Below are 16848 nucleotides of genomic sequence, written 5' to 3' on the forward strand. Positions count from 1 at the left end.
CCGCCATCGGAAATCTGAGCCCCCTCACAGCAGGAAAGGGATCGAGGGCCATTGTTACTTAATCTCCTTGCCCTCTGTTACCTGCCACTAACTCCCTCCACTTGGCTCCAGGCCAGCGGGGTACCGTACATTTAACACAGGAGATAAGAGAAGGCGCTGTCGCTCGCTCCCTCAGGTCTTGAGCTGCTTTATGGTTTTTTAATGAATCTTCATGGGCTTAACGACCCAGAAATCTGAAGCTCAAGTCTAATGTCCTAAAATAAATAATTGATTCAGTTACAGTCCTGCGCGAGGTATTTGCACCGGGGTTTAAAGCCAGATGTTTTGCGGGTGCAAGGCTTCTGTTTCTCTGTGCTTGGCTGCTCCGGTTTCCCCATCGCTGTCTGTCACTCCTCGGCTCCATCGCAGCTCCGTCTCGTCCTCTTGGCCTCTGCAGCTACACCCTGCTGATAACCTTCCTGACAGCCCTCTTTCATGAGCCCCAAATGCGTCTTGCCGCCTTTCACCGAGCGCTGCCACAGGTCTTATCTTCACTCACACACATTGGCCACACACAACAGCACCGCGTACCTCCATCAGAAGCAGCACCGGCCGGCCGTCACCAGAACTCATCTCTTCCTTCCCTCTCCTGATTGAACTGCAGAGGCAAAGGCCTCACCGTCATCTCATCTCCATCACCCACTTTCATTTTTAATGCAAACAAACCAAATTTCAAAACAGATCTCTGCTTTGAAAGAGAGCCAGACCGTATAATATGACAGATACAGTATGAGGAAAATTACGAGGTGGCATTTCAGTTCCCCCGGAGCGTTACACAGTTGTTATCTGTAATAATTTTGGTGCCAGTGGAACAAACACGTCTTCAGGAGAGCCGGGTTTGTTTTCCAAGCTCTCCTGCTCATAATGTGTGGCATAAACATTGCGATCTTCCAGCTTGTTTTGAATATGCATGCAATTAGCCAACCAAATTAAGCAGAACTAAATTAAATGGCGACGGTGGAAACAAGCATAGCTGGTGATTTATGGTGCTGCACTGTTTACAGTGATGAAGTGCCATGGGCTAATGAAAAGCCTGGGTAAACAAATACCTGCTTTTAAAATACAAGTGCTCCTGGAGGAATAAAGGGGAGGTAAACACAGATAGAAAAGGCACCCTTGTCCATTGTTCAAGAGGTTCATTTGGTGAAGTGTACTGTTAACAAAGCTGTGACACAAATGATTCAGTGTTTGCAACATTTAAGATCATTGAATGCCTTCCACCAGACTGCTGATCAAACAGGTGGTGTCCGACCCACGAGTTATCCAGCCAGTGTCACACATCTACTAAAGCCTGAGATAGACTCACTTTTAACAACATGATGATGACGTTCCCTGCGTCTGTTTGGAACATAGGCCGTGCAATCCCCCAAAATAACGCGATGCGTACGCAATATGCAAGATGCACTTGACCGGTAGGGGGAGTGTAGTAGCACCGGGGATGTGACAGAGTCAATACAGCAGCAGGGACAACAATGGCAGAAAGTTCTTACAAGCTGATAGACCAAGTCTGCAATTATCCACATCTGTTCGATGAGTCATTACAACTGCGAAGCAACAAATATACCTGTCAAAATAGCTGGCGACAGATGATAGCAAAGCAACAATAAAAGAAGTTGCATTGCTTGGACATAATAGTAAGTGTGAGCTACCTGATATTCACCTCCAGTCTCTATAACACTCATCCTGCTGTTCACTCAGACTTCTACGTACCATCTGCAGAGCTGATAATCACATGAAATCTGCATCAGCCACTATAGCCACTTCAGGAAACAGGTTTATTTAGCACTGTGTGTACAGTATAGAGGCAGATTAGTGGGGATTTCTGTGGCGCTGGGATGAGCCTTCAGGTTTGAAGTGTAAATCAGCTGTAGTGTGTGAAGACGTCTGTTACAAGGTGTAAAAATACATCAGTGATTACTCGAGAGGGCTGTGGGGCTGGCAGCACTTTTGAGTGAAGGGAGATTCCAGTCACCCAGAGTTTAAAAAAGAAACAAAAAACTTGCTATTGAATGAGTTTACCTCAATTTTCACGGTGCTAAATGCTATTATTCAGCTGTGCAACCAACCGCATCTGAGCCACACTCGCCCAAATGGTCTCCTCGTCCTCACAGCGAGGCTGCAGAGAGCAGGCAGCCCCAAACAATTACACGCTAATCTGCAATGTGAAATGAGCATTAGGCTTTTAATCTCACAGGAAGAGAGTCCCCTACTTCACCCTAAAGTAGTGGAAGTTATATTATCTCCCAGAGTTTCTGACCTTCTGTCTCTATACCCCCATCATCCAGCCCCACCAGTCCAAACCCCAGCACCTCTCCCATCAGGATAGACAGCAAGCAGCACCTCCTTCCAGCCACCTTCCTCTACATTAGCCCCCTGACACCGCAGGCCCAGCTATTTAATTGCTTGTCGGATTGAATATTCTGCATTTCCCCCCCTTCATCAAGCTTGCAGATATTGCTTCTCATTAGCCTGTTCTGTACAGCCTGCGTTGCAATTCCTTGCAGGTTGGAAGACAGACAAGTCCATAACATTATGCAAAAACAAGCCTGTACACCAGCCAATACAAGACAGTGACACAGTAATGGTTATGAAAACAGCTTCATTCTTTCCATCTGAGGCTACAGAAGGAGCACTTAGTCAGCTCTCAGTGTTGTAAAATATGGCTCAGACTCTGACTTATTAACAATCCTGAACCCTTGAATATAAATATTTCTGCTGTATGTAATGATTGTGCAGAAAATATTACTGTAACTAAATCAATGACCAAAAAAGGAAGGCCCAAGTTTCCACTTGACGAAAAACTACATACATTTCACATGTGCAAAATTCATGTGTTTTTTTGGAGAGAAAAAAATCAAAAGAAGTCTTCAACAGCTTATTGAAGTGTCTCAAAGTGCTCCTGTTTCATTATCTGCTGGCTGATTAACAACCATCTACATCTTCCTGAGTTAAATAAGGATACCATTGTCCTTACATGACTAATGTGACTGACGATGTGCACCAAAGCTGTCACTTTGATGAATGCAGAGCACTTTAAAGGAGAGAAGTAAAGGCTACATCTTAAAGGGGGTTTTGCCGTTTATGTCAGTCCTGTTAAACAGCAGGCAAAGTAAATGAAAGCTCCTGACCTTCACAACTTCTAGAGTTTAATCCTGCTTCATCTCAACTAAACACTTTTCTTTATATGCGTTGTGTTATTATGATCTCTGGTCCTTCTTTTCTACTTGTATTCAGCTTTGTGTCTTTTTGTGTGTGGCTCTTGACAGGTGTTACTTGTCCTTGACAGGTATTTACTAAGGTAAAAATTGAAGGAGCAGCACATTCATGATTTGTTCTTTCCGCTCCTTTAGAAAGTTCCTAAGAACGGTCAGTGTTATTGAAGCTTCTTTTTCGTGTTTAAGAGCTTGTCAACCAGAAGTTACAAACAGATCGATGAAATCACTCATTTTAGATTCTTGTACTTACTCTCATCTAGTGAAGCTGCATGACCAGCACCATGGACAGTGACACGTTCACTGAAACATCTGTTTGAAGATAAAAGAAAGCAACAGTCATAGAATCAAACAAAGCGAACTTAACCTCTAGATAAACAGTAAAATAAAACCTTCCTGGCTCCATCCCTTTTATTAAGTACCCTTAGCTATTTAACAAGTGGCCTTTGCTCAGTGACAGATCTGCTTTTGCAATGGTGCTCAATTTACCCAGGTGGAACCCCGGGTTGACGTAAGTTATACATTATTTAAGAGAGAAAGCCCGGGGAGAGTCCACTGCCGGGATGGATCGCTCTGAGATACATACCCAGTGAAGCATGTTGTCTATATTGTTGTTTATCATAGTGTAAAAGCCTTTGGTGTTTTTCAAGCTCAGCCATAAGAAAAACAGCAGAATATTTGCTGATGTACTGTATCAGTGACTATTCGCAGGTAAACCCAAGATAGCTTTAGCATTTATAGAGGGGATGTGGACTCTGTGATGTGTTGTATTATTATTATAATTACAGTCATCATAGAAGACAGCATGAATTACTTCATGTTTATCAGTCTGGATTGTTTGGATTGTTGAAGGGGAGCCAATAGAGAGGGGAACTAAGGCCAACTCTTCTGGTAGGGTTGGGGTTGGATAGCATGGTTAACTGCTTAACTATAATGTGGTATGCAGTTTGCTTCCTGAATCCTTCCAGATCTCTTAAATACAGTTGAGCTTTTATTTTTGTAATGAACCTCTGACTGTTAGCCCCAAGTTCAACCTTTTATCAGCCTGGAACCCGCTATGTGAACCCAACCTACTTTCTGGTGAACTAACTTCCCTTCTTTTTCAGTCCTGTTGTATTCCTTTCCTTGTCTATACCACTGATGCTGCTGATTCTTGGATCACAAAATACACCAGCTCTCTGTTACAATGCTGGCGTATTCTGCTCTTATCTATTTTTCACTTACGCCTTCTCTCTTTCTTTTATCTCTGTATTCTGTCACTCCTTCCCTCTCCTCATTCCCTTTGTCGTCGTCCATTTGTGTCTCCCGTTGCTGTCCTTTTCCCTCCCCTCCATCTCTCCTCTGGTGACTCGGGCGACACTTGCAGTAGAGATTAAAGTGATCAAGGACCTACCGTGGCCCCCTCCTGTCGGGCAGCTCAACACCAGCCCTCCCCCGGTGGAGGAGCTGGAGTCTCCCTCGCAGACAGCTCAGCCCTCGCCTGGACAGACGTGCTGTGACCAGCACCACCAGGGTGGGTGTTGGTGTTCACATTGTCCGGCGTCATCCCTGTCAGCTACCCTCCATAAACCCCCTCACCCCCAACTCATCCATCAGTTGATAAATCATCATCCATCCATCCACTTCCTTCCATGTGGTTATATGTCTGTCTATCCGTCTATGAGATTATCGTGGTGGTATTTTAAGTGTGATGTCTGTATCTGTACCTTTATATGATAACCACCAATAATCTTGCTTCCTCTGTCAGCTCTCAAAGTATTTTCTTGGATGATTTTTAGAAAACATCCCAGCAGTTCAGAAGGGCAATCTGTGATTATGTGAAAGTGTCCGCTTTCACTTGACTGGTCAGTGATGACTTACCGAAAGACTTCACATCTTTTAGAGGCATTAAACAGTGTGACGTTGGGTATTAGCTCAGTAATGACTGCACTTTTCCATCTGGATTACATGTGGCAGAAAATCACTAATTCTTGTGCAGGTTTTAGGGCTGAAGGCTCATTAGTTTTAATTGTGCCGAACTGCCTTCTGCATGCGTAATTGCCGTTTGCTGTGACCCCCATTTCCTCTTGTCAACATACTCATAACCGCCCCAGATGTCCTCCCGGCCCGCTGTTGTCTACAAGTGGCTTACATGAATTGAAAAATCAAACTCATTTGAGGAGATTTCAGGTCACAAGTTGCGTCTCTTCACCTCCTGTTTAGCCATCTTATCAAACACGATGGATAAGTAATTGATCTATTTTCAAGCATGAGTTGATTTTGAAGTCCCTGCACATGCTCACACTCTGCATGCTGTAATTACCCAGGGAAAAGAGGGACGTGTAGCAGAACTAATGTCAGGAATGGGATTTCCCCAGGCAGAGTGGGAAGACTTAGAGTGAGACCATGTAAGAGGACACCGCTGCGTGCTGAAGGCGAGGACAGGGCGAGGGGTTGATTTATGTCCATAAATCCATGGGAAAGGTTCTGGTTCCCTCTGTGATGCGAGTGGGTTTAAGATTGGCGTCCAGCTGTAAAGCGATCCTCGCTCTGTCTGAGCCCATATGGGCCCTCTCTACATCTTTGGGGTCAAAGGTCAATGTGCCAGACATGGGGGGGGTTATGGCCTCCACGACCCCTGTGAATACAGTTACAATGCACTCTGTTGACCTCGGCGTACAAGCAGGCTCTCAGTCACACAGCAGGACATTAGTCATCCGTTACACACAGGATTGCTTACAGACTGCAGATTGGCTCCGAGCTGAGGGTCTTGCGTGTGTTTGTTAAGGCCTTTCATGGTCGGCTGTAATGTAGATTAAAAAGAACAATATGCATTACAGTTCAGGGAAGTCAGCCCATTGCGTCAGAGCTCATTATCAGAATTTTAATTCAGCTTGACAGGGTAGATATTACATCTCCATATAAATGGGGGCACTTTTGTCTGAGTATAATGAAGAGCTTTCCTCCTTTGTTTTTTTACATGAATTAATTATCCGCACTATGAGACATTTCTCTTACCTTCTCTTTTTTTAGTCCAAGAAGACTTAAAAAAACAATGTAATTAAAATATATCCAGATTAAGTTTTGAATAGATTCACCAGCTGACACTTCGGAGGGTCATTCCGTCGTCTCGGAAACCCAATTAGAGCTCCTTTTTTTGGGATTGATATAAAAGAAGAAAGCATAATTATAGATGGTAAAATCTCTAAAATATACTATTAAATGCCATCTGACAATCATTATTCGACTTCCCCATGCACATAATTAATATCAACATGAAAGTGAGTGACTTAAACAACCAGTTCCCGGAGTATCACACCACGCTGAGCTGTATTTTCAGTCTGCTCTGCATTCTAATGAGATGCAGACCTGTTAATCATTTCACATGTCCTGGCCGGGAAACTTAATTTTCACCTCTCAGTACAGCGGCCGATGGCACGCTTCAGCCCTCAGACTAGTCATCCTTTCTGATAGGAGAAGCATTAGTAAATGAGAATTAATTAGCCGGCTTAATTAGAGAAATTTGCTCAGGAGTGTGTGCGGGCGGGGGGGAGAGGAGTAGTCACGTTGTTCAGGAGCCTCCACGATGCACTTTATTATCACGACATTTATTTTTTCCCCCAGTAAAAGTTTAAATATTGTGGCCCTTACACTCTTAAAAAATATCATTGCATTTCTTATTGTTTCCTACATTTTTATGGCAAGAAGACGTCTCCTGCTTTATGTTCTTAGGGCACTATTGTGTCTTGTTTTTATGCTTCGCTGCATCACATTGTGGCTTTTTATGTTATGGATTGGTCACAGTCTAATCATAGAAGTGCCATTTTAACCCCTGTGTGTGTATGTGTGCAGCCCCCCTCTTTCACACACTCTCCTTCCTCACCATCCTCTGTGTGTTTTTTATACTTTAAAGAGCTCTCTAAAGGAAGCAATGCGTCTGAAGGGGGCAGGCCTCTCAGCAATCAGTCACCATCTGACTGACAGTTCAATCTGATACACAGATTCCATTTGCTGCGCTTTACAAGCAACAATGCTGATAACACACACAGATGCCCCTGCACATTTACTTACGTGTGTATGTGTAGGCAAGTGTGTGTGTGTGTGTGTGTGTGTGTGTGTGTGTGTGTGTGTGTGTGTTTGTGAGTGTGTATTCGCCCTCTTGTATCTCTTAAGCTGCCTCTCAAGGCTTTTGTTCTCCTCCAGGCCAATCCTCTCGTCAATCTCCTGTCGGCCATGTTTCAGACCTTGTGCTCCAGAGAAGGGAAAGGGGGAATGAGTTTGGCTCGCTCCCATTGATATTCAACCTTAAAACACAATTCTGCTGTAGTGGAAGCCTGTGTAGGTGAGATGGCTGGCGTCAAAGCAGACCGAGTGGCAAATGATATGATAGCTTGTGTTTAGTTTGCAGGTAATACTCTGCACTCTGCCTGTGGAAAAGTCTGCGCTCTGACAGGAAAGGTTGATGGGGTGAGCTCCTCTGAGAATAGCCACTCGAGCCTTTCTAGGTGGTGGAGGGGAAAAAGGGTTTAATCAAGGTTAAAAAAAGCACTGATTGTGTTGAATGTGGGGAAGAGCGGGAATTAGTGTGGAAGCGGGGAGAAAGGAGGAAATGTGAAGAGCTGAGGTCAGGCAGCGGATGGATGAGTGGGCTGTAGATACACTGAGAGATAGACTGTGTGGAAAAACCAAGACAGCAACATTCATCCTTCTGACACACTAAAAGATACCAGCGTTGTGTGTTTAGATCTCTAGTGGACTGAAGAATAAAAACTGGATATATAATGTAAATAGGTAGATTTTGTTGCAGGATCAGGCAGACTGACAGGTGACTGATAGCGCTGCATTAGGACCATCACAAAGAGTGCAGATAACAGATCAAAGCTGTCACTTCTCTCTCTCCTGTTTTCTACCACTAGACGAGCACACATTCCTCCACAGTCCATTTTCCCCTCTGTCCGTGACAAACAAAATCACAGACCAAAAAAAAAAGACTGAAGTGGAGTGTGTGTGAGATGGAAAGATCAAAAGAAAAGGTCAGGCGCAGACGGAGAGGAAGGGCCGGACATATGCAAACAGGAAGAGAGAAATTGAAAGCGAAGGAGGGGAGGGAGGGAGAGCAATTGGCTGCGTCTTCATGTTGTGATCTGTCAGCGTTGACAGGGATGAGTGGAGCAAACATGCATCTCCCTTGTCCCCTTGGTCAGTTTCCATGGAAACGCTATTTCTCACCCGAACCCATATACTGTATGTTCATCCTACTTGCAGTGTATTCCCAGCCGTCAGCATGTGGTTCAAATGGACTGCATGAAAAAGTAGAGAACTAACAATGTCTCTCATGTGGACTTGAACGCAACACAGGGGCATCATTTGACTGCCTGTTAGTCCAAGGAAACATCCGACCCTGAGGAAGTGAAGCTACAGCTTCATCTCCCTCGGGTCTGAGGTTAGAGCCGCAATTTACCCAGACGTCATGCTACAGTGCAATTTGGCTGTCATTTTAAGTCTCAGCCATCGCCCTATAACGAACAGAAGTCAGGAGGCCAAGATAACAACCGTATTTGTCATTTGGAATAATCGTTTCCACGAGTTTATGTTTAGGGAAACGCATCTCTGAGCTGAGGGCCAGCGAGTTCAAGCTGGAGTCGAGTGGAGGTGAAGGGGAGCCCCTGGTGGTCGGAGCTGTAGCTGCAGCACTCATGTGTACACAGACACACACACATCTCATCACAGGCAGTAGTGGAAGAAGTAGACCTTTTTTTACAGCAGCAGTTTCAAAATACTCCACTGCAGGCATCTTTTGCATCCACAATGTTCTTACATATATGATCAGCAAAAATTGGTCCCTGTGGCTGATTTGGCATAATTAATACGCATCCATTAATGTGTAAAGTGTGTGTGTGTGTGTGTGTGTGTGTGTGTGTGTGTGTGTGTGTGTGTACCAGACTTTTACTGTTGTAGCTGGTTTACATGGGGCTTAAACTACTTCCTGTACAGTTAGCAGTTTAATTCGATGGTTCCTTCAGAGAGAGACAAACTTTTCTTCACTTGTTTTACTTTTCTTGCTTAATTTTGCACCAGACACAACACCCCAACATCTGGTTTAATCCATAAAAAAACATTTTTAGCATTTACAGTGTACTAACATTGAAGGCATCCACACTTTATACACACAACGATGTTATCTTTAAATTTACAGTATCTACAGAAGGATTTGTCGTATAGCTCAGGTGTCCACAAGCTCATTGAAATCTGTCGACATGCTGTTGTCTCACGTAGCCTAAATTGATTGATTGATGCTGCCAGCCCTTCCTCTCAGTCTGGTTCAGGAACGCTTGGCGAGCTCGCAGACCGTATAGTGTAAAATAATCCTCTGACTGAAATTCATCGTCTAGACAGATGTAGACACATCCCTTCCGACATGTTCACAGTGCCTGTCTGTCTGTACGCTGTCTGCCATGTTCAGACCGGCCATTAGTGAAGGAGGGCTGCAAAGACAGGTAGGTATCCAGTGGCTGTGAGCGTCATACAGCATTAACTCCTTCCATCTCAGGCTCAGCTTTGATGTGTTCTCAAACCTTTAAGCAGCCAACAATCTCAGGCGAAAGCCTGTCATGAAGGTGTTGCCGTTATTGCTCGAGAAGCATGTCAGTGGCTCTAAATGGGTCTTTCCAAAGCCACGGGTGCTGTGACAGCCGTTATGGTGATGGATGATGGAGGAAAATGTACACACATACACAGGACCACACTGCTCCTCCACCTCCCAATGTTTTTTTTCTATCAGCCTTTATAACACCCCTGACAGAGGTGAGAATTCACTTTCATGTGTCCTCGTGGATACTATCTTAGCATTTGTAAATACAGCAAATGTTTTTCTGTTTGCTGATTGGCTGTGAATGCGCCCAGTGACCTCCGCCAGTCTCGTCATGGTCACCTCCAGCCCCTTCACACACCATCAAACACTTCCCTGTGAGGTTGCCAAGAGAGCTTATCACGTCCACAGTCGACCGTGAGACTTTTGAAAAGCCAGTTTTAATGTTTAACTTGCAGTACTTGTGCGTGGGATGTGTGTGCGTGTACGTGCCTATGGTTCATGAGTAATTGTTTGAGTGGTTTGGAGGAAGTTTGCATGTGTTGTATGCTTTCTGCCTGGGATGTGTACACAGGTGAGAGGATTGATTTACGCCTCCTCTACTGTGTGTACATGTCCTTCAGCTAGAAGAGTTACACGGAGTGACACTGAGTTAGTGTGTGTTTGTTTTGTGTGTGGCTGTCTGTGTAAAAGCACAGCATGCATTTCTGTTCTCACACACACGTCATTGCTCTGTTCGAGTTGTGTAGACACACTTAACAGCTTCACATCTACTCCCTGTGAAGCACACTGGCTTCTCCAAGTGACTTTAATCTGAATTCTAGCTGAAGCAAACATACTGTTCAGCACTGTGTTGTATTATTGCCTGTGTTTGCTCTCACTGTATGAGCATATCCATTATATACTTTCAAAATAAAAGCTTCAGCTGTTCCATTTTCCTTTTTATTACAGTCCAATTTGACGGTGTGGACAAGTCTCGGATGTCCCCCACCAAGGAGGGGAAAACGCGCCCGCTGCAGCGACACTCCAGCGGCTGTCTGGTCAACACCAAAATGTCCTCACTGGACCACTGCAGCTCCTCTCTCGGGGAGCGCATTGACCCCACTATGCCTCTGGAGAGCCAGTTGTGAGTCGTTTTTTTTCATGTAATTTCTAATGCATCACATTGGGTTCATAAGTGGTTTTGAACCCTATTGTTTTTAATCTCCTTTGTTGTATTTTCTGCTTATTCCGACTATCCCATTGTTCCTCCTGTCCCTCATCCCTCTGTCCTATTGTTCCCTGTAGCTGGTACCATGGAGCGATCAGCCGAACAGATGCTGAGTCTCTGCTCCGGTTGTGTAAGGAGGCCAGCTACCTGGTGAGAAACAGCGAGACCAGCAAGAACGACTACTCCCTCTCCCTTAAGTAAGAACAACACTCTCTTCTCCTAAATTACAAGTTACAAACACTGCAATTAGATACACTTGTATCTGTGCACAAACACACACACCAAAAACAAGCACTGTCGCAGCTACAGTGGTCAAATCTACTGTCCTGCTCACACAGGTCCTTGTCTACCTGTGCCCTGATAGTCTGCTGACTCTGCCTTTCATTATGGTAATAACTTTCACCTTCCTGACCTCTATCTCCCGCCTACATCCTTCCCGTCCCTTGTCCTCCGCCTCCTCCTGCTCACCCTGCAGACACTGTCAGCTCCTTGATTTTCTGATGAGCCCACAACTCAGTTAATAGTGCCCTTCATCAGCGACCTCTGACCCCTTCTGTGTCCAGCAGAGGGTTCAAAGGAACCACTCTGATTGGTTTAATCCAGCCTGACATTTTGTAAGGGTTACATTAAGCTTAAAGGCGTGTAGTGCAGTCACATCCAGTTCTTCTGACTGGGACGTGCGTCTTTTGTGGGTTTGGTTTAATGATTTTCACCACCAGTTGTAAGTAACGGATGCCATAGCGACACTGTCAATCAAAATCAGTAATTTGTAGCTCTCTGAAAACCTGCCAGTGTCAGATTTGGTGAATGTGCCGGAGCCATCAGCTTAAAAATCTTTGTTGACAAATGGTCTCCTCACATTTCCTCCATAGGCAGTCTATTTTTCATCTCAAGGCAGGCTCAACTGTATGACATTTACAGAAATCTTCCGTAACTCCCTGACGACCTGCAGATGAGATGAAAATTTAATACGCTAAGAGACATTGATTAGCCTTTGTTATTACACAGAGCTCATCTTGCTGGAGGCTTATATATCTTGGCAGGGAAACAGTATGCTTTCCATTGCTCCAGTTGCCTTCATGCTACTGTAGCTGACTGCCTGTCTGACTTCCCGTCTCAGTGACTGATCATCGGCTTACGCTTGTGTGACTGCTTCTTTTTCTGTCTTACGGATGTATAAAAAAAAACTACCTACTACCTGCTGCGCTGCCGACCTGCTACACTGGCTCACTGACAAATCAAAGACACTAAAAGGTTGTGTGACTTGTTGAGAACTTACATCTGAGTACTACATCAAAAGTAAGTAGTGTAAGAAACTTTCTTTATATCTTCTGGAATACAAAGTTTCTGAGAAAAGAGTTAAAATGATGTTAATGTTTATTATCAACAGAAAGTCTCATTAGATAAAGTATCTCTTCTGGCAGGGAGTCCTGGTCAAGATCAAATAAAAAAAAGTAATAAAAAGATTCATATAAAAACAACTGTCAAAGTATATTACTGTAAAAAATATTTGTTTCAGAAATACAGATGATCAGGATCCATCTGATGCCTTTTTCTGACCTAAATGTTCATCTTAAAACAGACATGTAAGAGATAAGAAAGAAAGCCTTAAGTGGTCTGGACCCATATCTCCACTTTAGTTGGAACAAACAAGTGCTTCAGTGTGATGGTGATGATGTACTGAATGACATTGCAGGGAGTGAATATGATAAATGCACGTCTGATAAGCAAATCTGGAGCATGGACCTATAATTATGAATTTTCGCGAAGCTAAAAAATGATAATTACGACACTAATCTCATTATTTTTTGGGTGAAAAGAAGATTATCTAATGTCTGGGTTTTGCCTCTCTAAATGAAATCACAGATGGCTCGATAAATTGAAGGAACAAAGTTTTTTGGGAGGGAGACTAAGAGAAACTGGAAATGTGCTGAAACACTGAGCACATGTTAAACTTAAAACTTACAAAAGTAAGAGCAAGGTATTTTATCCAACGTTTTTTTTTCTTTTTGTGTGTGTGTGGGTGTGGTTAAAAATGCTTTAACTGTTTTGGTTAAGTAATGGACTCACAGTTCTCATCTCAAATCTGTCCAGCTGACCCTCAGGAATGAGCAGCACTCTTAGAGAAGATGAAAGAGGAGTACAGTTAGTTAAGTGTTTTTCTAATGAGCAACTTCAGCTGTTTTCCCACTGGTCAAAAAACCCACTTACACTCGCCTTTTTTGCTTAATTGGAAAGGTTACAATCAGCATTCTGACTCTGGTCAAATGACTCTGCAGTAGACTGGGGTAATTATCGCCTCGGCTCCGATCTGCATTGATGGGAACACAAAACCTGTGTTGACACTCTAATCTCTCCGCCCCCTTTCCAGCGCAATGCTATGCTCCGTCAGTAACTTCTGCGACTCCTCCTCATCTCAGCTACAAATTCCTCATGTCTACATCCAAGCGGCGCTCGAACGTCGTTCCAAATTTGTCTGCGCCAAGTTTGATAAACAGACTGAATGAGTAATAGATACAATAAAGACCTAACCACCGTAACATCTTCACTGTTCACTGACCCTGTTTCCAGCGCGTTTGTGACGTCAGACGGTGACGCTGCAGAAAAGAGACAGGAGTATACTTCACTGGCAATGGAAAAAGAGACAATCAGCATTTATAAGCAGGTCTTCCTAGGTCTGAAAAACCTGCGTCAACACGCTAAATTTCGGTAGGAAATGGGTGTTAGCTTGTAAAGTACAGGGAAGCTTTGCAGTGCCAGTTTAATGCCCATAATATTTAAGCTGATAAATTCAGACTATGGTACTTGACTATGCCTATCTATCTGACCTAAAGGCAAAAGCTCTGTGACACCCATAATGCCTGTTTGTCACACTTAAAGTAGGATTATGTGGCTGTTGCTTCTGCAAAGTTGTCTATTCTCTGTGATTCATTGAAACCAGCAGAGGTACATTTCCCCTCTCTGTCAAGTGGAGGCCTGCAGGGCTGGCCTCAAGCTTTTTGGGGCCCTATGCAGAATGGGATTCTGGGTTGCCCCGGTGAACCAAAGCAAACTCTTCCTTTGCTTATGCCAGGGGCGACCCTCACAGTTGATACAGTAAGCATTGACGAGGGGAAAACCTTGTGTTGAAGGATTGTTGTCTTGTTGTGGGGATATGAAGTACGCTACAAAGAGCGTGGACCTCTTCTGTTGATATCTGGACTTCTCGAGCCCCTGTAGCAGTCTGACTGCAGCCTCAGAGAGTAACATTGCATTGGATTTCATCAAGCTTCAACTGCACACCCTCCTGTATTAGTTAAAAATCAATAGAGAAGGGTTTGAGAGCAGGTTCACTTCTTTCTCAATGGCAGCACACTGACAAGTTAGGAAGTATTTAATGTCCAAAAGTAGAGTAAAAAGTCGACAGCATGGCTAAAAGATTAATTCCTGCACAACAATTCAAACAGCTTAGATTGTTTCCCCTTTTCTTGGAGTGGTATTGTGTTCTTTATATAGCATAACAGTTCAATATTGACGGTATTTATTCGCTGAATAGTTGAAAGCAACTGCAGATGAAAAAAGTCGAGGCACGTGCGTATTTGTGTGACTCAGCTCCCGAGTGTCACAGAATGTCATCTTTTTGGCGTCCATTATATTAAGCCTAGAAAACAGTCGGCAGGCGGAGTCATGCGAATGACAGGTGCCATCGTACTGCAGGCAGGGTTAACTCTGAGTTCACCCTCCTCGCGGGAGCCCGTCTCTCCAGCTGCCACTGAAAATGAGTGAAAACCCAAGGTGAAGATCCTCCATGTCTGAGGTTGCTGAAAAATGTATAAGGCCATGAGGTGGCACGTATGTGTATTGCATTATTGATAAAGACAGACGTTGCTGAGACCTCCATCCTCGAGAGTCCTCCAGCCTGACAGAAAGCATTTTCTGTCTGTTTTGCCCTCCTAACCCCCTTTTTTCTGTTCACCTGCTCCTCCCCCTGCAGCCCTCCACTGTCTATGTTTCCCCTCTGCGGAGAGAAACCCTTTTAGGTGTTTGAAACATATTAAACCCTTCTCAAGTCTCTCAGAGCATAGTGTCATCCTGTTTCTCATCTCACTAGAGAGCTCTGCACAGCGTGTGTCCTCTGGCAGAGCAGAGAGATTCTGTTGGAAAAATATTCCCCTCTCTCTCACAATCTGTTTGATGCCTGAACACAGACAAAGGGGGACATAATAGCCAATTGAAAGCGACAAAAAGCACCTGCAATTTACCTCCTCTTCCAAAGACACATCATGCTTTTATGTTGTCTTTTTGATGATTTTTGTAGTGAAAAGATCCCGTTTCTTTTATGCAGCTGGATGAGACAAATGACTGCAATTTTAAATCTGATTTTTTGCAGCCATCTAATCCTAATAGTTCAGTGTGTTACACGTTCCATCAACCAGATTGGATTTAGAGGACATGCTTTGCTTCTTAAACGTCTGAGCCTGCTTCCCTTACAATATTGTTCCACATTTTACAGTCTTACATCCTTGAATTGAAAAGACTTTTTTTGCGCTTTTCACAGTTTGATTAACAAGCAAAAGGAGTCCAAAAAACAGACAATGGCTGAATGCACAAGGTAGCCAGAGGGCATCTGGTTTCACCTGATCTCAGCTCGGGGGTTTAACAGCATAAAACCTTTTCTTATATCATTTTTAACACCATGTAAAACCCCCCACGCACACACACACTTCCAAATGATGGCCTGTTTTGTGTTGGTCCATTAACATACAACCCCAATAAAATCAATTTTTATTTGCAGTTGTAACATGAGAACATATTACAAAGTTCAAGGGGGGTCATTACTTATGCAAAGTACTGTCTACTTGTGTTTTTGTATCGGTTGTTCATAACAGAATGGTCGTGCTCATCCCAGGTAGGCTCATTCAGTCTGTGCTCATATGAAATAACAGGATATCTGATGTCCTGATGCTTAATAAGGTCATCGCTTTCACCCAGGATCATTATCTTTTGCCGGATTACTTTTCCTTTTTCTGGTGCCATGGATTCATAACAGCGAGAGCATCATTCACGGAGCAGTCCAATATGCTGAAGGTGGAGATAAGCTGTGATTGCTGTCATGCTGTTCCTGCTCTGACGACTACAGGGTACAAATCAAAGTCATAAACCTCAATAAACAGGACAGCAGACCTCCCCGGTGAGATGAATCCTGATTAGACAACAAACACAGGAATATGATAACGCCACAGAAATAGCCCCATATTTATTTAACAGCCCTGCCGTCCTTCTTTCTGTCTCTGCAGGACTGTAACACGATACGCAGCCCTGAGCACATGCTGGAAAGTCAGTTGGGAAAATCTAAAAGTGATGCTATTGATGTGTTTGGCTTTTTAAGTGTGGCACTGTGTAACCTAACGCCCAGCTCCCAGCGCTCCATATGAAGACTCTTCAAATGCACGAGTTATTTTAATATGAGCTCTCCCGGCCGCCCTCACAGATTGGTGGAACCGTAGAGACCTGTGGGCAAGGGAAATGTGTCCCTCTCTCCTCGAATCATGATGAACCTGTTAATGCTCAAATATTGTGGCCAGAGGTGCAGTAAGGGAGACATCTGATAGTTGTGTTTACATCAGTTTAATGGCTCAGCAAGCCGCCTGCAGCTTTCCACCTCAGCTTGCCTATAAAAAATATCTAAGCACTGAAATATTTTAAATATTCTCCATGTACGCTTTCTAAACTTCCTGAACTGCTGCATCTAATTCTCTGTACTAACCACAATTATAACACTACCATTATAAAAGGCTTGGTCTCCTGTGTAATAATAGAACATCATCTCACAGGACGGA

General features: G+C 43.9%; 1 protein-coding gene across 2 annotated transcripts in view; it reads left to right on the forward strand.

Annotated features, from left to right (window-relative positions):
• LOC138588172 (SH2 domain-containing adapter protein F-like) overlaps positions 1-16848 on the forward strand; it is a 97013-nt gene that overhangs the window by 74016 nt on the left and 6149 nt on the right. For both annotated transcript variants that reach the window (XM_069658082.1, XM_069658092.1), the window contains 2 exons: positions 10771-10945; positions 11107-11226. In XM_069658082.1, the coding sequence (XP_069514183.1) occupies positions 10771-10945; positions 11107-11226 (295 nt within the window). The remainder of the gene's footprint in view (positions 1-10770; positions 10946-11106; positions 11227-16848) is intronic.

This window comes from Semicossyphus pulcher, unplaced genomic scaffold (genome assembly GCF_022749685.1).
Source record: "Semicossyphus pulcher isolate SPU_LCO1_2020_fin unplaced genomic scaffold, fSemPul1.0.p SCAF_1, whole genome shotgun sequence".
Taxonomy (NCBI): Eukaryota; Metazoa; Chordata; class Actinopteri; order Labriformes; family Labridae; genus Semicossyphus; species Semicossyphus pulcher.